Below are 22,549 nucleotides of genomic sequence, written 5' to 3'. Positions count from 1 at the left end.
AAAGAGCGGATCATATTATATTCTCTCTAATGCCTCCATGATAACGATGCTATTACCGCGAATAACCTAATATTGAGAGAGATAGAATATATCAACCGATTATGTTCCTTATTCCGCAAATCTCTAACACATGTAATTCTACTCACCACCATTCCAATATTGTGCTTTTCCTCCGAAGTCTCTTCTACACATTCATCAAGCACCAAGTTCATGAAGGGGTCATAACCGCGGAGCACCCCCGTTACTTTTCGCGATCCATTGAGTTGGATAAACAGGCGCTTATCCATATATCTGTGAAAAATTAAGTGGTTAGTATGCGTAATATGTGTGGATCGAAGGAGTAAACATGATTCGCGATCGCCTACTTCTTCAATTCGGGGGTTGATGTTTTCGACATGGTGTGGTTTAAATCGTTCTTTATGTGATCTAAGGGTTAAAAAAGTGAGCGAAGCCAAAATTTTGTTACTTTTGCCAGTGGCTTATGAATCTCCTCTATAATTTTGTTTACTCTCGAGCCCACCGAAAGCTCTTAATTTAGAGAGGTACGAAGGAGGCCTATTCCAAGTATACATCACACATGGCATTACATTTACGGCAATTTTTCCGCCTACCGACATCGGCCCGTCCCTTCTCCACAACTCCCTTCACACAATCGCACATTGGACGGCGAGTAATTTCGTATCCATCTGAAGTTCGTATCCTCCATGATCCTACGCCGCTCTTGAATCCATCAGCTCAGGGCCTGCGGAATTGCACTCAATTACACATTGAAGGTCCTCTCGGCAAACACACCGTCCCCATAAAGCCATTCGTCCAGCTGGCCTTTGGCGATGAATGCGGGGAAGAGAGCGGAAGTAACAAACTCCAAGTTAGGGTTCAAGATCCTTCCATCAAGGAACAGCGCGCCATGTGGGGAACTACACGTGCCCTTATTCACAACTCTGTAGTAGGCGTCACGCAGGGTCATCGTGTCGCTCTTCGTCTCGTCGGTGTCGGATACCGTGCTACTATGGAAGGTGCTAACAAAATTTCCTTAAAACTTGGATATGCCCATCCTATCGAGCTACCCGTGCCGGAGGGAGTCACCTGTACAGTACCACAACCCAATAGAATTGTACTGCAAGGGGTAGACTTGCAGCAGGTGAAAGAGTTTGCTGCTCGCATTCGGAGGTGGCGGCCACCGGAGCCCTATAACCAGAAGGGTATATTTGTTGGCGACGAGACGATTAAGAAGAAAGAAGGGAAGAAGAAGTAAAACTCTGGATTAGTAATTTATTGCATGTAAGAAGAAATAAAATACACTTAATATTTTTGAAGATCTTGCAAAGGTGCTCTTACCCCTATGGTGGTTTATCTCATTTTCCAATTAATCTACAACGAAATAGCTTATAAACAGACACGGCTTAGGGCCTTAATACATTTAGGTGGTCTTATTTCAACAACCGACCTTAAAAACTTCATTAATATTGTTGCTTTATGAGGCAACCAGTTTGTTGGAGTCAGTGGACAATCAATACACTTATCTAATTCCACACTAAATATTTCAGTTGAATTTGGTTCTATTGCTCAAGCAAGTATTGCAATTTCTTCAAAATAATAATAGATCCGATCATTAGGGCATATTATTTAGATTTATACCTAAGTTGAGCTCTACTTTGGTATGCTTTATTACTGTGTGTCTCGTCAGAATTTGAAGATAGTTTGGAATACTCGGACTCTATTAAGATATACAAATAAGTGACTGCTAAACCGATTTGCTTGTTTACTCTTCTAAATTCAAATTGCTATAGTCTAATCCTTTCAATTCATACTGTCTCGATAATGTCGAGAAAACGAACACGCAATGAAGAGGATACAGTCTCCTTCAAACCAAAAGATCATACTGAGCTCGAGCTAGAGGCCTTGGTTTTTGGTGGAGACAACGATGAAGTAATAGAGCGCGTGTGGGAACAAACGGGGCGAGAAATCGAGGATGCTAATAATATCGAAGAGGAATCAGAAGGGAGCGAAGAGGAAACAGTAGAAGATGATAATGTGAGTGTATATATCATCATGTTTGTTTATTATTAATTGACGTTCTCATCTTTGGCATGGCTTCTAGCTTTTCTATGTTGACACCGGTGGCGGCGGTGATTCTTCAATTGCCAGTCAAGGCAGAGAAGAAGACAAATCGGGATCAGGGGAGAGTGAGCCCGAAGAGGACGAAGAAAATGATGATGAATATGGTGATTCTGAAGCAGAAGACGATGATGAGCCACCTCGCAAAAAACCAGTCCTTGATCTCTTTGGACGTAAACCTGCATGGCACGACTCCGATGACGAAAATCTACGGATATCCATTGCAAGTGACAAGAAATTGCGGAAGCTGCGTGAAAACGAAGAAGAGGACGTTATCTCGGGCCTCGAATATGAACAGCGCCTACGGCATCAATTCTCAAAAATATATCCTGTGCCTAACTGGGCTGTTCTCTCACGAAAGAAACAGCAAAATGACGAGAATTCCGATTATTCAGATGAAGAACGGGAGCATTCAGGCGACGAGGAGACTGCAGAGGATGAGGACGTGCGACTTTTCCAGCAATCCCACGGATTGTTGAGCAAGCGGAAACCCAAGACTCTTCCTGCTGGTGAAATTGAAGTAACCCGCATGAAGAATGCCAACCAGATGGCATACTCACAATCTGTGGTGACTTCCTTGTCCTTCCATCCGAGTGGACAGGTGCTAATGACCTCAGGTTTGGATAAAACTCTACGACTCTTCCAGGTGAATATAGACCCTCTAGTTGATGATACTTATACGCAAGGAAAGGGAATATCCTAACCATCTGCTTTATTTTTTTATGGGGGATTTAGATTGACGGCAAAATTAATCCCAAGATTCAATCAGTATATTTCAAGGATATGCCTATTCATAAGGCAGCCTTCACTCCCTCTGGCACCGAAATCATTGCGACAGGCCGTCGAAAATACTTCTATATTTTTGATGTCGAAGCCGGTCGAGTTGAACGTTCACATGGACTCTATGGGCGAGAAGAAAAGTCGCTTGAGCGCTTCAGTCTCTCTCCTTGCGGGCGATATATTGCTTTCTATGGACGAGACGGCACGGTGGTGTTGGCATGTCAGCGAACCAAGCAGTGGATCGGGAATCTGAAAATGAATGCTGCCCTAAGCGGGCTAGACTGGAGATCTGATGGAGAGGAACTCTATAGCGTGTCGCAGGAGGCGGAGGTGTATCGATGGGATTTGAAGACAATGAAGTGCGAGCAGCGTTGGTGGGATATGGGCGGTTATCGGCCTTCGTGTTTAGCATTAAGTCGCAACGACCGGAATTTGGCCATTGGGTATCTTTCCTTGAGAAATGCCCCTCCCTAAATATTTTTATATTTAACTCTCTCAATTACTAGGTCAAAATCGGGTATAGTGAACGTATACGACAAAAACAGTCTCGGCTCCTCGCATCCAAAAGCCCTCAAATCCATTATGAATCTGACAACACGTATCCACGATCTGAAATTCAATCATGATGGCCAGATCCTCGGAATGGCATCGCGAGCTCGGAAGGACCAGTTCCGCCTCGTACACCTGCCGTCACTTACAGTCTTTTCAAATTGGCCAACAAGCGGCACCCCGCTCTCCTATGTGAATTGTTTCGAGTTTTCACCCAACAGTGGATACCTAGGAATTGGCAATGATAAAGGACGGGTGTTGCTTTATCGATTGAGACATTATCCATCTGCATGAACTGTGTTAATATAGAAATAAATTTTGATTTTATTTTAAAACAAATTCCATGAAAATGTCCTCGGTTGAAATTGACAATAGTCTCCCTCAAATGAGGTGATAAAGCAAAGAGATACGCGGATTTGCAATTGGATGCAAAAGTTCTATTTTTGATGGAATGCTTGTGCTCGATCCGTTGTCGACCCCTTCTTATTCCATGCCAAACAATCATCAAACTTGACACTTGTACCACCGAAAATATCAAGAGCGCTTCCAAAAGTCAAATCGACTTTTCCTCCAGAAAGCTTGTCGACAAGGGCCAGATCTTCGATCGCATTGGCACCACCCGCATAGGTGACTGGGATGGTGGCCCATTCCCCCAGTCCTAGAGGTTGAAAAATTCCATTTAATACGGAGAACCAAAAGGAGAATTCTTTCAATCTTTACTCTGAACAAGCTCCCGATCAATTCCCTGGCACAGGCCTTCAACATCAGCGGCATGTATTAAAAATTCACTAAAGTACTAGTTAGTGCAAGTTGGACTATAAAATGATTACACGATCAATACCTGCAATATTCTGATAACATGTCAAGAGATGCTGAACATATGGGTGAGAAGTTATCAGTAAGAGTTCCACAATTAAGTAACGAAAGTAATCCAAACCTTTATTCACTTGCATATCCGTCAAAGTCTGCCATTTGTTCATGGCAACAATCCATTTGTCATCCCGTTTGCGACAACTCAAGTCCACCACCAACTTATCTTTTCCAACTAGCTGCGAAATTGCCCTTAATCTTTCAAGTGAAAATTTTGCATCTGGAAACAGAAAACTCGTAACAATCAACTAAACTCCACAACAAAAATAGAAAGGTTAGGACAAAAAACAGGGTCTTTGTTGCTAGAGTAGGGCTTACTTTTTCGGCACCAGCATCGAGCCATTTCTTCGCGTTTTCTAGAGTAATGCCACCTCCGACTTGCAGTCCTCCTACATCGGATCCATAGTTAGTTGTATTCAGCCAAACTTGAGTGTTGAATCACTACCAGGCCAAGCACTCAACGCTTCTCGTGCGCCGCTCTCATTCCCCCCACCTAGCATAATTACGTGTGCTCCATTCAATTCATTTCTCCTGTACAGCTCCGCAAAGTAAGCCGGTGGATGTGGCGATATGAAGTTGGTTTTGAGTGTAGCATCGGACTCACTAAGAGTTCCACCAATAATTTGTTTGACCTGATTCTGATGAAGATCAATGCAAGGGCGGAAGCGTGTTGGCATGTCGATATTTTATTTATTGCGAGTATAATTGCATTTTCTAAACCTGACTCAAAAAGAATTAAGCTCAAAAGGCGCAGCATCAATGTAATATAATTTGATTCCGAAATAGATACAATAGATCGAGAGCACATTTGCATCAACTTAATTCAAACTCTAAACTCTACAATATTTCATTGGAATAGAAAACGAAATGGAAGCTCAAATTGAATATATTATTTTAAGGGCTCTGATGCTGATGAGTGCGAAGGTATCCGTCTTGTTCACAAAGGTGAAGAAAAAAAAAGTTTGGAGGTGTTTTATACGAAAAGTTCCTTGTTCAAACAATCAATTTAGTAAACTGGTATAAGGCTCTGATATGGATTTAAGGCCCTAAAGTTATTCATTAGTAGCATTCGAACAACAGAGGGAGCATTCTAGTAGAACGTGTTCGCACCCAACAAGGCAGAGAAAGAGGAAGAGGTAAAGGATGAATAAGGCTACTGTAGTGCAAATAACAATATAGTTACGAAAAAAAAAAAGCAAAATAATAATAGATATCTAAAAAAAACATACAAATTAAATGGGTGTGATTTACAAATATAAAAAGAGAATATATGTATCATCGACTCAGGTCTCTCCCGTTGCTCAAAGAGAGTCAGATGTGCTCTTGCTCTCTTCTATTAAACTCTGAGTAAGTCTTGGTTCACTATTCTCTGAACTGGGTGATAAATTATCTGCACCTAACGCGCTAGAGTAGTTTCTTCTCGATGGTCGTCTAGTTGAAGAGGGCAATCTCCATACATCTTGGCTCTTGCCATTCAAATTGTTTGCATTGTTCGGTTCGCCCAACATCCAACTGTATCTTCCGCGCGTGAGCGACTCGCGATGGCTGCTATTTGCACCATGATCCTCGCCTGTATCGAGGAGCTCATCCAACAAAAAAGATGTTCTTTTTTGGGAAGGAGAAGTTGGAGGGGACTTATGCGGTTGAGTTTCAGGTTTAGAACCAGAGGCAAGGGATGGTAAGGCAGACTTGGATAAGTTTGTAGTCAAATTGGATGCATTGCTATTACTTGAAGAGGCTGCAGTGGACACGGAGTGTGTGGTAGGAATGGTGGCGGGATGAGCTTGTGAAGAGTAAATCTCTAACGGCTTGTTTTTCTCCATTCTTATCTCGTTCTGCAGCTTCTCGACAGGCAAATCTGTTGTCGAAAGTTCTGCTGTTGTTGGCAGAGTTGGAGTGGGCAAAAGCGCTTCACATTTATCTTCGGCAGTTACAACCTCCCACTCGCCACTCGGCCTTTCTTCACTAACTCTTTCCGCTTCAATGCTCTTATCCTGGGGTTCTTCAATGTCCATAATGTGAGGATTAAATTCAATCGAGTCGTTAAGGAGGATATCTCGGATGTGTTTTAACCCCGTAAGTACGACAAGCACCCCGATTTCATTATTAAGTTTTGACCTTTCGGTACTCGTGTCAGTGCTTTTCCCATTCTCTTTACTTGAAGTTTGTGGAAAGAGCTCTTGTTCAAGCAAACGGATTCCCCGATCCATGGCCTCTCCCATCTTTTTGTTCTGCTCCCTTAATTGTGTCAGCTTGGTAGTTTGGCTTAGTGCCGCTTGTGATGCAGCATGATGTATCAGCGCATTTTCCAAATTAGGTGGAAAATCCCCTTCGTCTAATCTTCCTCGTCCACCTCGCCGCACCCCAGCATGCTGCGCGGGAGGGGACTCGATAATTGGACGAATGACATGCTCTCCGATCATTGTGACGTTCTTTTTCATATCCGCAATAGTGGACTGGATAGCTCGATTGATAGCAGTGGCATTTCTTGGCCCAACTACTTGTGATAATGAAGGCAGGTTTTCTCCCAAACTCCCGCTAATTCCACTACCCAAATTCACCCCGGCGGCTCTTGCCCCCGAAACTCTGCCTCCACTCTCTAGGCCAGAGGATTGTCGCGAAGAGATTTTTGGTGAGTGGGGGAGTTTTACCGCTGCATCGTGTGGTTGCGGAAGTCGAGTTACTCGCCCAGCTTTAAGATTAATCTGTTGAATTATGGAAGCACCTCCCTCAAGTGAAAAGTGATCGCGTAGAAAAATCGCCTGCTCAATATAGGATGATATATCTGGGGTTGGAGGGTAGCGCATTAGAAGGTGAAGACAACCTGTATAATCTGAATGGAGTACTAATATTTCGAAATTGAATTAGCATAAAGTAGGTATAAATGAAATTGCAGAAGGGTACATTGGTCACGTATTCTCATCAACATAATCAAGGCAATATAGTTAGTTAGGCGAAGCGTAGGGTCCTCCGCAAATAAACCGTCCCATAACTGCACCAAGGTTTCAAACGGGAATTCTCGCCCAAACAGAAGCCGTAGCCATCGTCTATATTCGGAAATTGCAATTGATAAGTTTGTATATACAGAATATAGCATATTACGCTCTTACATTCCGTAAAGCTGGGGTTCAATGCCCAATTCCCATAGGTGGGTGTAAAGTTCTGGATCAACTCGCTTAAGCTGCTTGTGGAAAATCTTATGCATTTCAGCTAAGACAGGAGTGAGGCGTGTTTCCGGCTAAAATTGATTTTAAAATATAAGTCTCGAAACAAGCTTTTGAAAAGTCGGATATCGAGCGACTCACATCAATTGCATCACTTCGGTCCACTCCCTACCATAGTAAATATCACAAAAAAAAAACAATTATAATAAGCAGAATGTCCAATTATTTAAAAAATAAAAATCAAATAACCTTTGATGATTTCCGTAATCTGGGCGTCACCTCATCATTATGCTCATACCAAGTTTTGGCTGATTTCATAAGTTGAGTAAATAATCCATAAGCATCATGCTCTGCGAATTTAGCATCCAAAGTTGTCTCTAACGCCTGTGTTATTTCGCTATAGACAGATCCAAAAACATCCAATATTGAGCCTTTTTAGTTTTTTTACAAATTATAGATTTGGACACTTACTCCTCATCATGGGGTATATCTATCCGCTTCTCTACAGCCTCAGTGTCTAGCACCCAAAGGATTGGTGCTAACAACTCATGCATTCCTTGTCGATAGGAAACATCTTGGTTCATCTTGCAGTAAACAAAGAGTATATCGACAAGTCGGTCCTGTATTTCTTGGCTTCGGAAGTATTCAATTTCCGGGAAGCTAATATCGAAGAATGTTAAACGTATACGCAATTGCTTAAGAAATAGTAAGTCAATTACGTTCGTTCGACATCTTGGCGGATAACTTTTCGTAGTTCAGAGTCCATAAAATATTGCTGCCAAGGATTCTATTATATAATATGGTAGACAATTAAAGACTAAGAGTGATAAAGCATTCAATATTTCAACTACGTACATCCTGTTTTAGAGAGAGCGGATGATTCACCTCTAGATCTTCAGCTTTCTCAGTTGTTGGCATTCGGATATATTTCTTGCGTAAGGACTCATAATGTTCTCTTTCATTTTTCAGAATGAGAGGCCATGCTCTTATTTCCAAGCTTGGCAAGTATGATAGAAATAGCTATAAGGGGCGAGGTAAAGACATGATGGAGAAGTAAACTAAATGGCGAAATTGAATTTATATATTACCTTCCAACATACGGATCGGAGCGTTTTAGAGCACACATCATTGTGTAATGTTTTTTCGCGAAGGCTGGAGAGCGAAAGTATAGGATCTTTGAATATAACATCGAATTTCTCCCTACAGAGGCGAAAGAATGCGGGGTTTTCCGTCCAAAAAAATTAGAATGAAGTCCTTATAATAGAAAAATGGCATCAGTATGATCTCCGTCATTACCTTTGCTCTTGGATAGTGTGTCTCATTGCCGCTGCATCCAATATATATTCTGATTGCGACGTGGCACGAACGGTAAAAAGTAAAAAAAATTCGTGGTAACTGAGAAGTCACATCTTGCGGAGAAGAATTTTCGTTATCTTCTTATGTTTCTAGCTCGCCAATTCTCGAGCATTACCAAACGCGCAGCAATGACCCACTCGAAACCGAAAGTGTTTGTTACCCGAATTATACCACCAGGAGCACAAAAGCTACTTGAAGAGCAGCATAATGTACACATTGAGCAATGGAAAGATGCTAAAAGAATTCCGAGGGAAATTCTTTTGGAAAAAGTCAGAGGTTTGCACTTGCAAGCAATTTCCAAACGCGTCCTAGCTGCAGATGAAATCTAATCCTAGTTCATAAACAGGGGTGGATGGCATTCTTTGCATGCTAACCGATAAAATTGACAAGGAACTTTGCGATGCTGCGGGTAGAGCTAAATGTTCCCTTCTCACCCTCCCCCATCATAAATATTAACTGATATTCGATTTGCTAATTAGGCCCTCAATTGAAAGTCATCTCCACGATGAGTGTAGGCTATGATCATGTCTGCCTACAAGATTTGGCCGACCGGAACATTAAACTTGGGTACACCCCGGATGTGCTCACTGATGCCACCGCAGATATTACAGCTATGCTTGCCCTTGCTGCCGGAAGACGGATGAAAGAAAGCATGCAAGCAATCGTCAGTGGAGAGGTAATTTTTCTATGTTTTCTACGTTTTGCTTGTATTTGATACGATTATAACTACTTTAAAGTGGGGCAACTGGACACCAACTTGGCTACTTGGCTTGCAGTTTACCGGCAAAACTCTCGGTATTTTTGGTCTTGGTCGTATTGGTCACGCTGTTGGCATTCGTTTGCGCGCATTTGGAATAAAAAAGATCATATATTGTGGTCCCCGCCCGAAACCGGATCTGGCCGCCGCGATCGATGCCAAATACGTTAGTGAAGACGAGCTGTTGAAAGAGAGCGATGTAGTGTGCGTGACATGTTCGCTAAATGAAAAAACATCTGGGTATTTCAATTATGAACGATTCAAGAAGATGAAACGAGAGGCGATTTTTGTGAATACCTCTAGGGGAGGAATTGTGGTCCAAGACGATCTAGGTAAGAGCCATAAAGAATACCTTCATCATCACCACTAATTTCTTCATTCGTTCTATAATAAGAACGCGCTCTACGCGAAAACATTATCTTTGCGGCTGGTCTTGACGTGTGCACCCCTGAACCACTCCCGCCCAATAGTTCTCTACTCTCTCTACCTAATTGCACCCTATTGCCTCACATTGGGAGTGCGACCCTTGAAACGCGTAACGAAATGGGCAGAGTGGCTGTGGAGAACGTGATTGCGGGGGTTTTGGATAAAGAGCTTTTGCACGAAGTTAAGCTCTAAATAGAAATTATAAAATGTATTTATCAGTAAATTAATGATATATAAGAGTTAACGCAAATTATTACAAGTACGCGAAATGTTGGAATAATAAAGGATATGCAAAGAAAAAAAAACAGAAGAACAGAAAAGATGGAGAAATATATACGCTGAATCAACATGTTAGTAAATTTCGATTTCAAGGAACAAAAAGGCCGTGCGTGTTGGGTCGATTATATTGAGACAAAGTGGGTGATAGTGAACGTCATTTTCGGTCTCAATAAATTTGCGTATTTCTCTGACAGTCTAAGAATATAAAATAGGTAGTCAGAGGTGGTCTTTAACAAACAGGAGAACTCCCACCTACACGCCGATAATGGGTTGAAAATAGATAAGCTGACAATGTGGCAGTCATACAGCCTAGTAATGCGTCGATGAAGTTAAATAATGGGCGTTCAGCAATTTCTAATTTTTGGTTAATTATGGTGATGGTACGTTCGAACTGTTCTTTTGGCAGCTGCTTAATGCACAAGAATTATCAAATGTGTGTCCAAGGTTAATTCTAGATATTTATATTCTTACGCGTCCGGCAAGTTCAACAGGGAAAGCGATGGAAAATTGGGTTACATCCCCGCGTGAATAATCCCTTTCTACTCGCACAAAGCTTCTTCTTCCAGTTCTAAAAAAAACGGGCTTCTCTTGCATCGGTATTGTGCCTTCACTGGCTCCAGCCAGCGAGGCAGTATCACTCATGCGGCCTATAAACTGCGCATCTCCCTCAGACACTTCCAGAGAACGTTCAGAGAGAGCATATACACGCGTTGGAATAGGCGTCTGCGATAGTCCATCTGGTGGATGGGCTAGCGGATGCGAGATGGATGGAACGAATTCCGATGAAGTCCTGCTCTCCTGAATTTGGGTATCCGTATTGGGTATTTGTTTTGCTGTTTCGACCGTCGTCATGACATTTAGGGAAATGCACCTAGTGGGAGAGGAGGGGAGATCCAACTCCTATATCTCTAGGTGAAAAGAATGGAATTAAAGGAGAGCTTGCTTCTACTAAGTAGCAGATAAAACTGGTCACATCTAAAATTTTTTCAAATTGAAAATTAAAAAGTGCTTGGCTAGGAAAATCAGGAACCCTAACTGTTCAGAGGGTTAAAAAGACATCTGATCTATGCTCTATGAGCTCGAATGTATCCCGGAATAATGCAGGAAATTGACACGGCTTTGTTCCATGTAGAGTCAAGTATATAAGTTTGCGAACAATTAGTATAAAAGATATGTTTATTTTCAACCCCAAGGAAAATACAAGAGAGAGATTCAATTATTTCTTGGGCTTCTTCTTAGGGCGGAGCTGGTTGGAGTGACCACATTTCTTCTTGCTAAAAGTACAGGAGTAGAGCATTAGTATGATGCAGAGATAACGAGGGATGAAGAAGCTTACCGGCAGTTAGTGGCACGAGCAGGGAGGCGAGCATAGCACTTGCGGCAGATCATCCTCTCGCAGTTGTACGATTGAGCAAGGGCACGGAGGGAAGGCTCGATGATACCACCACGAAGGCGCAACACCAAGTGGAGGGTTGACTCCTTCTGGATGTTGTAGTCTGAGAGGGTACGACCATCCTCAAGCTGCTTGCCTGCGAAGATCAGACGCTGCTGGTCGGGCGGGATGCCTTCCTTGTCCTGGATCTTCTGCTTGACCGTCTCGATAGTGTCCGAAGACTCTACCTCGAGAGTGATGGTCTTACCGGTGAGCGTTTTCACGAAGATTTGCATGGTATGCTACTGGATAAAAGAGGAAGGGAGGGAATTAGTAAAAATAAATTCAATGTAAAAAAGAGTTTTGCGCGAAGCACAATGGATGGTAAAGATTCTCCTCCCTTCCCACTCCCCTTGCAACTATCCATCTAACCAAAGCTATCTTTCCCCATCCATTATTCTTTATTCCATCCATCCTGATTTTCAATGTGCCCCAGGCTTTTTGTATCAAAATATGCCTTCCTTACCTTCTCAAGTAGGCCCAGTTGCGAAGAGAAAGAACAAGATTCCTACGGAGATGCACTTATTTTTTGCTCATTGAAAAATTTCAGAAATTCAGAAACTTATGCAAACGTCACAGAGCTGCGCCCTCGATACTTGATTAATTCCAAGTTCGCGTTTCTAAGCACACAAAATCGGCAGCAATTTAATAATGACATTCGCCGTTCCAGCTCCCAAGAAAAAAGCGCCTGAGGGGCCGGCATCTCTTCCAAATGCAGAGAGAGACAGAATTACTTCCCTTGTTCACGATTCACGCTCCGATCTTTCAGAATCAGATTCGAAATCGCAACAGAATCCTCCGATTGTAGCTGAGAACAGCTTCGAACAAGGTAATATAAGTCTTCACACTAATTTGCCAGATACCTTGAATTATATCTATTTAAACTCTTTTCTTTTCCCCCTTGTGCTGCTTTTGCTATTTTCTTGGTAAATTATTAACCTAATCTTTGGTGGCAATAATTTCAGAATCAATTGCAGTTCAACACAAGGTGCCTGCCATTCCCCCTCTTGATTATGTAAAGCCTGACTGGAGTGCCCAACCCATTTCGCATTACAGTTTCGAAATACTCAAGGGAGGAATTGTTATTGAAGAACTTGATTTATTAAGTAAGGAGTTTCTTATTGTCGGGAGGTTACCAATTTGTGACATACCAATGGAGCATCCAGTAAGATCCAATTTGAATCAGGCTATTTCAATATTAATACCAATAATTTCAATCTTATAGTCCGTGTCTCGATATCATGCCATTATACAGTTTTCGAAAGAGGGTACACTGTTTACTCTTCATCGTTAAAGCTGCCAAAACCTTATTGTTAACTATCTTATTTTAGGAAAGGTCTTTCTGTATGATCTTCAGAGCAGTCATGGGACATATATCAACAAAAGGCCTGTTCAACCTCGTAATTATATTCGACTTCGCGTAGGGGATCAACTTCGTTTTGGTGAGAGTACACGTCTCTATATTCTTCAATCTCCCGAGGCCGAAGCTGCTGAGGTTGCTGAGCGAGAAGAAATGCTTGCACGAGCTCGAATGGAAGCGCCTGTAAGAGAAAGTGATGGTGTGACCTGGGGAATGCAAGAGGATGCGGTAGAGGAACCTGATTTTGGAGAACTTCCAGAAGATATGAAGGTAGATGAAAATGCTTATTATCACAAAGACCCGAAGAAGGCTTTGAAGCACTGGCTGGAAAATCGGGGATATGACTTGGAGTTTGAGTATGAAGAGGAAAAGCAAGGTGTATCACGAACTTACACTGCAAGGTTTGATTCAACTTATTTTCTCTCTATGCTTCTCCCCGTATACCTAAGTTTGGGTGTATTATTAGAATCCAACTACCGACTGAAGATCATTACGGACCTATAATTGCCACAGGTCAGAGCGATAAAAAAAGGTATATTGATATGAAGTCAGATTGTATACTTCTAATAAGACTTAAGCTGTATGCTCTAGGGATGCTGAGAGAGCAGCTGCATTGGACGCGTGCATTAAATTGGATAGTCGAGGGTTATTAAGAAATACCGTTTCGGAATCAGGTAATTTCTTTCATTGTAATACATGGAATGATGAACAAATTTTCACTCTTCTTTTATCAAAGCAAAAAATCGGATGAAACGTCTCATGGATGACGAGGATGAGGATGAGGAAAACGATAGTTTTTATGATCGCACTGAGAAAGGTTTTATATTCGTTACTTCATACTAACATTCCTACTCAATCGCTAAATTTGAATTATTTTATCTAGCCGAGAAAGCAAGAGCGAAGAAGGCGGAGAATAAGACCAGTACAGTGGAGACGTTTGAAACTCTTACAGAAAAACGGGAAGAGCTCACACAAAAAATGGAAGAGCTAAAGGCTCGGATCAAAGCGATAGAAGAAGAGGGTAAAAATACATTCTATTGACTTACTATTAGCCATGCTTACCCATATTACTACAGAAGAGACTGTACCAAGTTACAAAGAAGACGATCTCGACTCCTATTTCCAGCATCTCGACAAAGAAAAAACCCGCGCATCCAAATTTTCTTTACAGCGGGAACTTCAAGGACTAACCAAGGTAAACAGGATACATTTTATATCTTTCTAATTCATGGATGAATTTAAATCATTCGAACTCATAGGAAGCAAAAAGACTGGATAAATTGATCGAAATTGCTAAACCAGTGAATATGCCTGCCATGGGGTCCATATCAGAAGCCACTTCGGTGAAGGACTCGGGAAATAAACATGTAGCCACAAAAGTAGGGGATGAGAAACAACCCATTTCAAAAGCTTTAACGTCAAGCACTTCAAAATCACCAGCCCCTGCCCTACAAGCAACGGAAAACAAACTCAAAGAAGAGCAATTACCGCGAGAGACAAAGCTTATGGTCGAAGAAAAACATGGTCCTGCCCCAGCTCCAAACCTTGCTCCTCCTTCATCTTCACCTTCTGAGCCCATATCGACAAACAAGAAACGCCCAGCAGCCAAACCTTCCCAATCCCAGTATCCCCAACCTCCCCAGGAGTCTACAGAGCCTGCTCCAAAAAAACGGGTCAAGTTATCGCTTGAGGAATATGAGGAACGGGAACGACAGGAGCGCGAAGAACTTTCGAAGCTACCACAGTCCGTTTTGGATGAGGAGGTTGTAGATGCGACGTGGGAACCGCCTAAAGGGCAAAAAGGAGATGGGAAGACGGCTCTGAATGATAAATACGGATATTAAATCCGAATTTTTTTCCATTTTCTCAATTCTGTAATATATATATCTATTTATTTTCGTGAGCATGAATCGGCTTTGTCGACAATATCCACCCTTTTGATCAGGATAAAAAGCTGTAAAATAAGTAGCCAGCTAGAATGGCAACCATTTATTCCTATTTCAATAAGGAGCTTTTTGGAAAAAAGGAAAAAGAGAAATTTACTAGAAACTTCACATCCAAATAACAATTTAAAAATAGCAATTTTAGTCGATCTTGATGCTCGAGTAGATCTTTCTAACAAACCCGAAGCATGCAAAGAACCCGATTGTTCCGGTTAGAACAAAGAAGAAAAGGCTCATGATGAAACTCCATCCAAAGTAGAGCACGGTGCTGGAGAAAGAGTCGATGCTCAACTTGCTGAAGTAGTATAGGGTCGCATAGAGCATTACGTAGATGGCACTTGCGCCGCTGGTAAGGAATGCGCGCCACCACCACCTGTAGTCCTCCGCGCAGAGGTGGAAGTAGCACAAAAGCACAGTCACTTCAGAGCACGTTAAGATTAAGATGCCAAACACAATGAAGAGGAAGCCGAACACGTAATAAATTCGATGGAACCAGATGCTATTGAGAATAAAGTAGAGCTCAATAAAAATGGCACCGAATGGAAGGACACCGCCCATTAGCATCGAAGGGATAGGGCGTAGATAAGCAACCTAGTTGGATTAAAAAATTAAGCAGTTAGAAACTCCCCAATATCAAGGTCAAAAAAAAAAACCCCGACATACTTGGTCAGGAATTTGACGAGGGATTTGATTAGTGCGGACGGGTTGCTCAATTCGCTAACAAAAACACAGAGCGTGAATATTTGCTTTCAGCGTTAAATTGCTCATTAAACAGGATTCGTACCTTTCGCTTAAAACCAAGATATGCTCCGACTAAACATAGGGGCATTGCAATCAAGAACCACAGCCCGATGACTGCAATCATCGTTCCGAAAGGCACTGCACCCGAAGATTTGACATACATGAGGAAAAAGTTCAGCAGAATCATGATTCCAAATACCGTTCTATATATGCATGTCAATAATGGGAACAATTAGCAATTTATGCTCAGCATATTGATTCGAGTTATCAAATTTACCCTGGGAAGAGTGTGGATGTGAGGATTACATTTTGGCGCCACTTCTCACCTCCTAACATCTTATAGATCACTGCAGAGACATAACCTGCGACTATTGACAAGAAAAGATATAGGATGATCATTATCGTGGTGAGCAGACCACGGTTGGAAGGTGAGAGGAAACCAAGGGCGGCAAGCACTAAAATGAATATGTGTCCAGTATTCCAAAAAAAAAAATTTAAAACAAGTATATACTGCCTACCCAAAGTAACAGTCGTCATGCAAAATAGTTGTGCTCCAGTTCCTAAGAGCACGGAGAGTAGCATAACCCGTTGTGGTGGGCGGAATACATCTCCATGAACCAACTTCCATCCGAAATCTTCTTGCACATCTTCGTGCACCTCTTCAGAATTATATCTCGCGATATCTTTATGAAGTGCACGCAAAAGGATCATTGCGACCATGCCCGTAAGGAACAAGACAACAAGTATCGAGTTCACCAAGGAGAACCAATGAATTTTGGAGTCGGAAATGTACAGATAATTATCCCAGCGGGTGGCCCAAGGAATATCGGTCTCCTAAAAATTGAATATAAAGGTGACATCTAGTTTAAATGAAAAGGCGGGAAGAAGAAAATTTCACAAGCTTACCTCCCATTTGATGCTGTAAGTGTATGTGACAGTATTCTCTGCATTTTCATCCAATATCAAAGGCGGCTCCTTGCTACAGGTGGGTCGAGGCGAACCTTTATTATCGAAGGACCTTGGATAAACCAACACTCCCACCACTCGATAGTTGTGCTTATCCTTTGTGTGGTACTGGATGGTAATATCATAATGGTTGGAAAATTGCGGTACCCTCTTGCCGTGCTGATCTTGGATTTCACCGAGTTTAAATCCAATACTGTAGAAATCCGCATCGGTAGTCTTGTCTTTATATAGCTGTCCAGCAGGTAGCCCATCAACAAGCCAATTGAGATTATAGTTTTCACGAATCCGATCGTTGATAAATTGGGCATCATACTTGTCAATCTTTTCTGTGCAAAGAATTTGACACACACGGTCTTCAAGCATGTTTAGCTATTAAATGCATCATAAGTTAAGATAATCAATTAAAATTTTCTCGACAGATGTCTTTCCCCTCACATTTCCTCCCCCCCTCCCCCCCCAAAAAAAAATTGCTTGCTTTCACATCTTCCAAATCTAGATTCTCCTTAAAAATGTATCAACTGCCAAGTACATACCTTGAAAGGTGAATTGAAAATTCTATCCCCAAATAAAATACTTCCAAGACTTTCGGGTTGCTGCACCGGCCCCCCCTCTGGTTTACAAAAATGAAATTGCTCGTGGTAGTAATCATAAGAAATAACGCTGGAGAGATATTGATCTTGTGAGCCAGTCATTGGTGTGAGCGCGTTCACCATTAACTCTACAGGATCGCCTCTTTGGTAATCTGTGGGCTTCATCCCAGGTAGATAAAAGGCATTTACGCTTGGTATTACTCCAAAAAGGAGTGCAATGAATATAAAGAGCATGGATGACAAAGATGTCATTGACGCCATGCCCGATTTTAGCTTATTTGGCTTTGGTCGGTAGATCTTAAAAGAAATGCTAAGAACAATAAGAGAATTGGAGTCTTGGATTTGATCTGAATTCTGAATCTCACGCTGATTTCACCAATTTTTGGTAGCACTAATTTTTGCATACAAGCTCGAATTTCAATGAAAGAATATAATTTGGGGGGGAAACAGAAGAAAATAACAAACGGCACGGTTAAATAAATACTAAGGGAGAGATATATTAAACAATAGTGTGGTAAAAATGATTGAATGCATAAAGTCCATTATAAAAGAGGAGAACACAAATGAAATGAGTTGTCAATAACTTACTGCCATGCTAGTTGGAAGAGGTGGTAAGTCTCGGCGTCCCGCTGAAGTAGGCCCTATACCCATATCCTCCGTTGGCAGCGCGACCATGCTTTCGCCCTCCAAACGCATGTTTTTATTTCTCAGTGCCATCTGCTCCCTCAAAAACTCCTTCACCCGCTTGTTCCCACTCGCATGCATTCTCAAAATCCTCAGCACAACCTCGGGGTTCATTCCTGCTTCCTCCGCTATATGTCGGCGTTCCATTTTTCTTTTTCTTATTGAGCCCAGATTGTGGCTCATTGCGACGGATTTCTGGCGCTGAATAGCCTGTCTCCGCCCCCCTTGCACCTGTGTTAATCGTATATAGTCGGTCATCAACGTTTCCGGGTCACGATCATAGTACTGAGGGATTTGGATTAGATCTCGATACTTCGTGGTTTCAAGTCGCTCAATAGGGACTGCATTTCCTTCCTCTCCACCATTGAAGTACAACTTCAATAGTTCTAACCATTTGATTACAACCACAACCTCGGTGTCTCCTAAGAGGCGCATTCCCGAAGAAGTATCTGCAAGAGGCGGGATAAGTAATCCTTCTAGTCGCGCAAGTACCTCTTTCCAAAGTCTGATTAGCACAAGCGTCATCATGTTCATCGAGAGCGAATCGTTTAGAGTCTTAAGGTTTCGCTCGAAATATTCAACAAGAGGGTTGAGTGCAGCCTCGCATTCTGCAATGGATATGTCTGCAAGGGATGAGGAAAAGGAGGCGGAGGAGGCGGAGTTTTTGGAGGAAAAGATGGAGAGACGCTTCTCGGGCTTGACCAGCTTCGAAATGGTAGAGCGCGAGAGACACGAGTTGATAACACTGGACATCTAGTAAAAGACAAAAGGGAAGATCAGTTAAAAGTTAGAATATCGAATTAACACCAAGTCCATTTAGAGATATGGAACCTTTTCGACAATGTAAGAAGCCATATCAGTCTCGGTCCGCTTCAACCTCCTGAACGCCTTGCCAAACCAAAACAATATCTCGTCCCTCTCCCCCTCCATGCTAACCCTCAACAAAATTTTGCCCTGCGTATCTAGCGGCAGGCTAATTTCGTGCACCTGAAAATCGCTAAACCGATTATCCGGTCCCAATACAAGGAGCCCTTTGCCTGCAATCTCATTCTTTCCAACAATATCCTCATCCCACACTTCAACTATCAAATTGCCCACCCCATCCACGGACAAATCGAAGGTCTGATCCCATCTTGGATTGAGAGTTTCATAGATAGTACGGGTTCGCGCAACTACGCTGTCATTGATGCGGAGAACAACATAAGGATCTGATAGACCATTTTTGTCCATAGGTTTGATATCTTCTGCGGCGACAATTTTAATTGAAAAAAGATGACGTCCCATAGGTGAGACCGTATCTTTGGATGGGACAGGGGGCCCATTTGATTGTAGAAGCGAGGCGACAGAATCCACATCCATGAGCTGATAGAGTTGATCAAGTCGGATACGGGTGGCTTCTATATTGTTGAGCTTGACACAGGACTAAAATCAAAGAGTTCCTGTATTAATATTTTAGTTTCAGCACATAATATTGCCCTCTGGCCATACCTCTAAAGTAAAATTAAATGCGTCGCCCGTACGACCCCCTGATCCATTTTTATTCTTTGCGCGTGTAAACCACAGTCCTTGGCTCGACCCGCGCCGCTTTTCCACCTTGTCTGCGGGATATTGCATCATCTCCTCGAAGAAGAGATGCTCCATGCTCTCACAATATCGATCGATGGAGCGGCATATTGTCTAATGCATTGTTCGTTTAATACTACAAACTTTACGGCGCATGAAAGCAGTCTAACTATATACCTTTGAAAGTTGGGTCATAAATCGCGCGAGCTGCAATTCATTCGGCCATTGTAGCCTCTGAATAAAGTCCACCGCCTGATTGAATGAGTCGAAAAGGTCCACGACAGACGATGAATGGTCCACGTTTTCGCTCACCGGCTTGAACTAATATATAAAGTCAATATATAATAATCAAATTACGAAACAATAGTCAAACTGACGTTGTCCTGATTTATAGCATTCTGCACCCATTCCTTAGTTTTTTCGTCCGTGGTCAGTAGATATTGCTTCACATAAGGATAAAACCAGGGTTCAAGCTTGAATTGTGCTCCTTCCATACTTGAATATCAAGCAAAATGTCAGCACAAGTAGTGTAAAAAACCTGCCTTAAAAGTTCTTCAGCTTACCCGGGACAATTCGCTTGATATATGTCTCTAAGTAATAGTACTTTCTGGTAGAGGTCAAACACCAGGTCTGTTGGAATATCCTCTCCGGACAAATGCGCCAAATTTTCCATCTGTAATATAAATAACACCATTTGCCGTCCCATTACGATACTTGGGATTGATATATTTCTTTGAAAACAAAACAACGTCAGTACGTAGAAACCAAAACACGACTATGCTGGCAAACATACCCATGCGTGATCGGCTGAGGGAAACGTTTTGCCAATATCTGGTATTCGTTTGTCAAGCGGTCCGAGAGCAGCTCCAGTTCCTCAATCTCATTCCCACATCCCGCTTTTGCGATTTTTGCATTGATATCGTGATATCTTTTTACGGCAGCGGCCTATCCAAAAAAAAAAGTAAAAGTCAACTTAAAAAGCACAACATCAGTAAGCGAGACATGTAAATACTTCAAGGTTCGATAGCAACTCGTTATTGAAGAAAATGGACGGATCAGAATACTCGGCTTGGAAAATAGGTATTTCGTACACACGTTCAATAAATCGATCAAGTTCATGTATCCACTCCGGATTGATTGCATAATACTCGCTCAATGCATGTCCTAGTTGTTCAACCAGGGATCTGTTCAGGGTTTCGAGCACCCGTAATAGGTGGCCCCTCTAACGATGAGAAATATTTAATATACTGTGAGCTAAGGAATATAATAGCTTAAAGAAAGTGTAACATACATCATTGACTGCCCACTCAGTCACTTCTATTTCCTTTAAAACTCTGAGGAGTCCTGTGAATGCATCCTTAACATGATCGAATGCCAACTGCCCCCCGTTATATCTACTTATAATCAGTTCCAAGAGCAAGACCGTTCGATAATAAGGAGACAGCCTCCATCGCACAACACATTCCCGCATCAGCGTATCATTCAGTGGAGAAAATACTTTTCCCTTAATGAGATCCTCTGGTCCGCGCATCTGTAGCTCATATTCGAGGCAAAAATTGACAAGGAAGCGGAAATACCCCCTTGGGTCGGAGGGAACAAAAGTGAATGCCGACCCTGATGGAGGCGAAGTAGATTGAGATTGGTTGGCAACGGCGAGCTGAAGATCTTGCGGGGATTTTATGGAATTGAGCTGCTTAAGCTGGAGGGCCTTGGAAAGACCATTTAGCTGCTGCATTTCGCGGTTTCGCCACGTTTTGTACGCCGATTCATTGACGAAATCTCGGCGCGTGTAAGGAAACGAGCCCCCCTGTTGAAAATAGTCAATACACCTCATAATGTCGTCGAGTGCTGCCTAAAGAGCAAAAGGTAAAAAAGCGTTTAATTAACATGAATTCAACCAGTCTAAAGGTTTCTCTACCTTTTCGGAACATATGAGACTTAGTTTCCGCACTTTTTCAGAATGTTCTCTGTTGGGCACCTGGAATAGCGATTGCACATGTTTAATGAGTGGAACATCTATCAGCTCTTTGGCTCTATCCCCTACTCCCGCAGCTACCCCACTCCCATTCCCTGATGCTGAAACAGTTCCAAGGGCAGAGTGCGGGCGGCTTCTTGTCGATCCAGCTCTGATGAATGAGTTAACTCTACCAACAATTTCTTCAGAGGCCTTCGGGCATTCTGTTGTCAGTACTTCCCGCACGAGCCCTGCAAATAAAGCGGTATGTTCATTTAACCTCTCTTGCCAGGTTTCAACTCTTCGTCCTTGCTGCATTGCCGTGGGACTGGCTTTTTGAAGTTCAACCTTGGATATACGAGCGAAACCAAGAATTAATTCTTCGACTGACTGCGGAATTCGATTGTGTTTGAGCATTCGGAGCGGCTCTTCGTACAGAGAAAGCGCTGTTTTAAAAATTGGATCCTTGTAGTTCATTGATGCTTCTCTTCCCTTGACGATGGCCTGAATACGACGTAGTAATCCCCTAATCAGATCGCGTGTTAGAGTGACATCCTTGTTCTCGGCGAGGTTGAAATCGAGTTGTGTTAAGTTCATGCTGAGACGTTGAATTTGGTCGAGCCCAAGTTGTGAGCTGAAGCGATGTTTGTTTTCTGGCCCTGCCGGTGTTGATGCAGAAGTGTCTGCGACTGTTGGGATTGGGGCTTTAATTTCTTCCCATGATGTAAGAATGGCGCATCGAAGTGCATAGTCGTAAAGGGAACGCTGGTCGATCGGTGCGTGTCTATGGCCGACATTCTCCATAAAACGCGATTGCATGTCCGCCATGTTATGTGTATAATAAACCTACTACGGAGGAGAAACACAGGAAAATAAGCAAACTTTATGAAGCGGTTGCGCAGTCTGAGTTGGAAATATCGATTAGTGGCTCTCCCCTTTTTCTTGTCTTCTAGAAAAATCAGGCACTCCGCCACAACATCCATACTTTATCTCCCGAAAACACACGTTATCTTGGGC

The 22,549-nt window shown here is 42.4% G+C and overlaps 11 protein-coding genes across 11 annotated transcripts; 4 read left to right on the top strand and 7 right to left on the bottom strand.

Moving 5' to 3' along the window:
* Positions 1 to 15: 15 nt before the first annotated feature.
* On the bottom strand, positions 16 to 397 carry VTP21DRAFT_5544 (uncharacterized protein; the record flags this gene model as incomplete). Its single annotated transcript, XM_069396077.1, has 3 exons — positions 16 to 66; positions 147 to 291; positions 366 to 397. The coding sequence occupies 3 exons, from the start codon at positions 395 to 397 to the stop codon at positions 16 to 18; spliced, it is 228 nt and encodes a 75-aa protein (XP_069248112.1).
* A 180-nt stretch (positions 398 to 577) lies between these two features.
* VTP21DRAFT_5543 (mitochondrial 54S ribosomal protein uL6m) lies at positions 578 to 1,255 on the top strand (the record flags this gene model as incomplete). The annotated part of the gene is made up of 1 exon (XM_069396076.1): positions 578 to 1,255. One exon carries the CDS (start codon positions 578 to 580, stop codon positions 1,253 to 1,255), a length of 678 nt encoding a protein of 225 aa, XP_069248111.1.
* Positions 1,256 to 1,821: 566 nt separating this feature from the next.
* VTP21DRAFT_5542 (uncharacterized protein) lies at positions 1,822 to 3,741 on the top strand (the record flags this gene model as incomplete). The annotated part of the gene is made up of 4 exons (XM_069396075.1): positions 1,822 to 2,034; positions 2,102 to 2,764; positions 2,854 to 3,341; positions 3,405 to 3,741. The coding sequence occupies 4 exons, from the start codon at positions 1,822 to 1,824 to the stop codon at positions 3,739 to 3,741; spliced, it is 1,701 nt and encodes a 566-aa protein (XP_069248110.1).
* A 143-nt stretch (positions 3,742 to 3,884) lies between these two features.
* On the bottom strand, positions 3,885 to 4,994 carry VTP21DRAFT_5541 (uncharacterized protein; the record flags this gene model as incomplete). Its single annotated transcript, XM_069396074.1, has 6 exons — positions 3,885 to 4,105; positions 4,168 to 4,235; positions 4,289 to 4,319; positions 4,385 to 4,565; positions 4,636 to 4,706; positions 4,763 to 4,994. 6 exons carry the CDS (start codon positions 4,992 to 4,994, stop codon positions 3,885 to 3,887), a joined length of 804 nt encoding a protein of 267 aa, XP_069248109.1.
* A 624-nt stretch (positions 4,995 to 5,618) lies between these two features.
* Positions 5,619 to 8,803, bottom strand: VTP21DRAFT_5540 (uncharacterized protein; the record flags this gene model as incomplete). Its single annotated transcript, XM_069396073.1, has 10 exons — positions 5,619 to 7,162; positions 7,222 to 7,364; positions 7,428 to 7,555; positions 7,623 to 7,649; positions 7,731 to 7,878; positions 7,953 to 8,141; positions 8,201 to 8,268; positions 8,337 to 8,501; positions 8,570 to 8,681; positions 8,778 to 8,803. The coding sequence occupies 10 exons, from the start codon at positions 8,801 to 8,803 to the stop codon at positions 5,619 to 5,621; spliced, it is 2,550 nt and encodes an 849-aa protein (XP_069248108.1).
* A 117-nt stretch (positions 8,804 to 8,920) lies between these two features.
* Positions 8,921 to 10,212, top strand: VTP21DRAFT_5539 (uncharacterized protein; the record flags this gene model as incomplete). Its single annotated transcript, XM_069396071.1, has 5 exons — positions 8,921 to 9,113; positions 9,184 to 9,246; positions 9,317 to 9,513; positions 9,575 to 9,926; positions 9,989 to 10,212. 5 exons carry the CDS (start codon positions 8,921 to 8,923, stop codon positions 10,210 to 10,212), a joined length of 1,029 nt encoding a protein of 342 aa, XP_069248107.1.
* Positions 10,213 to 10,371: 159 nt separating this feature from the next.
* Positions 10,372 to 11,151, bottom strand: VTP21DRAFT_5538 (uncharacterized protein; the record flags this gene model as incomplete). Its single annotated transcript, XM_069396070.1, has 3 exons — positions 10,372 to 10,494; positions 10,556 to 10,705; positions 10,771 to 11,151. 3 exons carry the CDS (start codon positions 11,149 to 11,151, stop codon positions 10,372 to 10,374), a joined length of 654 nt encoding a protein of 217 aa, XP_069248106.1.
* A 364-nt stretch (positions 11,152 to 11,515) lies between these two features.
* Positions 11,516 to 11,967, bottom strand: VTP21DRAFT_5537 (uncharacterized protein; the record flags this gene model as incomplete). The annotated part of the gene is made up of 2 exons (XM_069396069.1): positions 11,516 to 11,573; positions 11,636 to 11,967. The coding sequence occupies 2 exons, from the start codon at positions 11,965 to 11,967 to the stop codon at positions 11,516 to 11,518; spliced, it is 390 nt and encodes a 129-aa protein (XP_069248105.1).
* A 415-nt stretch (positions 11,968 to 12,382) lies between these two features.
* On the top strand, positions 12,383 to 14,935 carry VTP21DRAFT_5536 (uncharacterized protein; the record flags this gene model as incomplete). Its single annotated transcript, XM_069396068.1, has 10 exons — positions 12,383 to 12,560; positions 12,697 to 12,896; positions 12,957 to 12,999; positions 13,063 to 13,492; positions 13,558 to 13,623; positions 13,683 to 13,765; positions 13,828 to 13,908; positions 13,975 to 14,112; positions 14,168 to 14,286; positions 14,351 to 14,935. The coding sequence occupies 10 exons, from the start codon at positions 12,383 to 12,385 to the stop codon at positions 14,933 to 14,935; spliced, it is 1,923 nt and encodes a 640-aa protein (XP_069248104.1).
* Positions 14,936 to 15,175: 240 nt separating this feature from the next.
* Positions 15,176 to 17,433, bottom strand: VTP21DRAFT_5535 (uncharacterized protein; the record flags this gene model as incomplete). Its single annotated transcript, XM_069396067.1, has 7 exons — positions 15,176 to 15,625; positions 15,698 to 15,751; positions 15,819 to 15,978; positions 16,053 to 16,230; positions 16,294 to 16,609; positions 16,682 to 17,110; positions 17,275 to 17,433. 7 exons carry the CDS (start codon positions 17,431 to 17,433, stop codon positions 15,176 to 15,178), a joined length of 1,746 nt encoding a protein of 581 aa, XP_069248103.1.
* Positions 17,434 to 17,907: 474 nt separating this feature from the next.
* Positions 17,908 to 22,360, bottom strand: VTP21DRAFT_5534 (uncharacterized protein; the record flags this gene model as incomplete). Its single annotated transcript, XM_069396066.1, has 10 exons — positions 17,908 to 18,768; positions 18,847 to 19,437; positions 19,504 to 19,692; positions 19,756 to 19,899; positions 19,956 to 20,073; positions 20,142 to 20,309; positions 20,372 to 20,523; positions 20,591 to 20,800; positions 20,870 to 21,430; positions 21,497 to 22,360. 10 exons carry the CDS (start codon positions 22,358 to 22,360, stop codon positions 17,908 to 17,910), a joined length of 3,858 nt encoding a protein of 1,285 aa, XP_069248102.1.
* Positions 22,361 to 22,549: the final 189 nt, after the last annotated feature.

This window comes from Calcarisporiella thermophila (genome assembly GCF_041956535.1).
Source record: "Calcarisporiella thermophila strain CBS 279.70 unplaced genomic scaffold VTP21scaffold_22, whole genome shotgun sequence".
NCBI classification, from domain to species: Eukaryota; Fungi; Calcarisporiellomycota; class Calcarisporiellomycetes; order Calcarisporiellales; family Calcarisporiellaceae; genus Calcarisporiella; species Calcarisporiella thermophila.
This window is presented reverse-complemented; position numbering and strand designations above follow the sequence as displayed.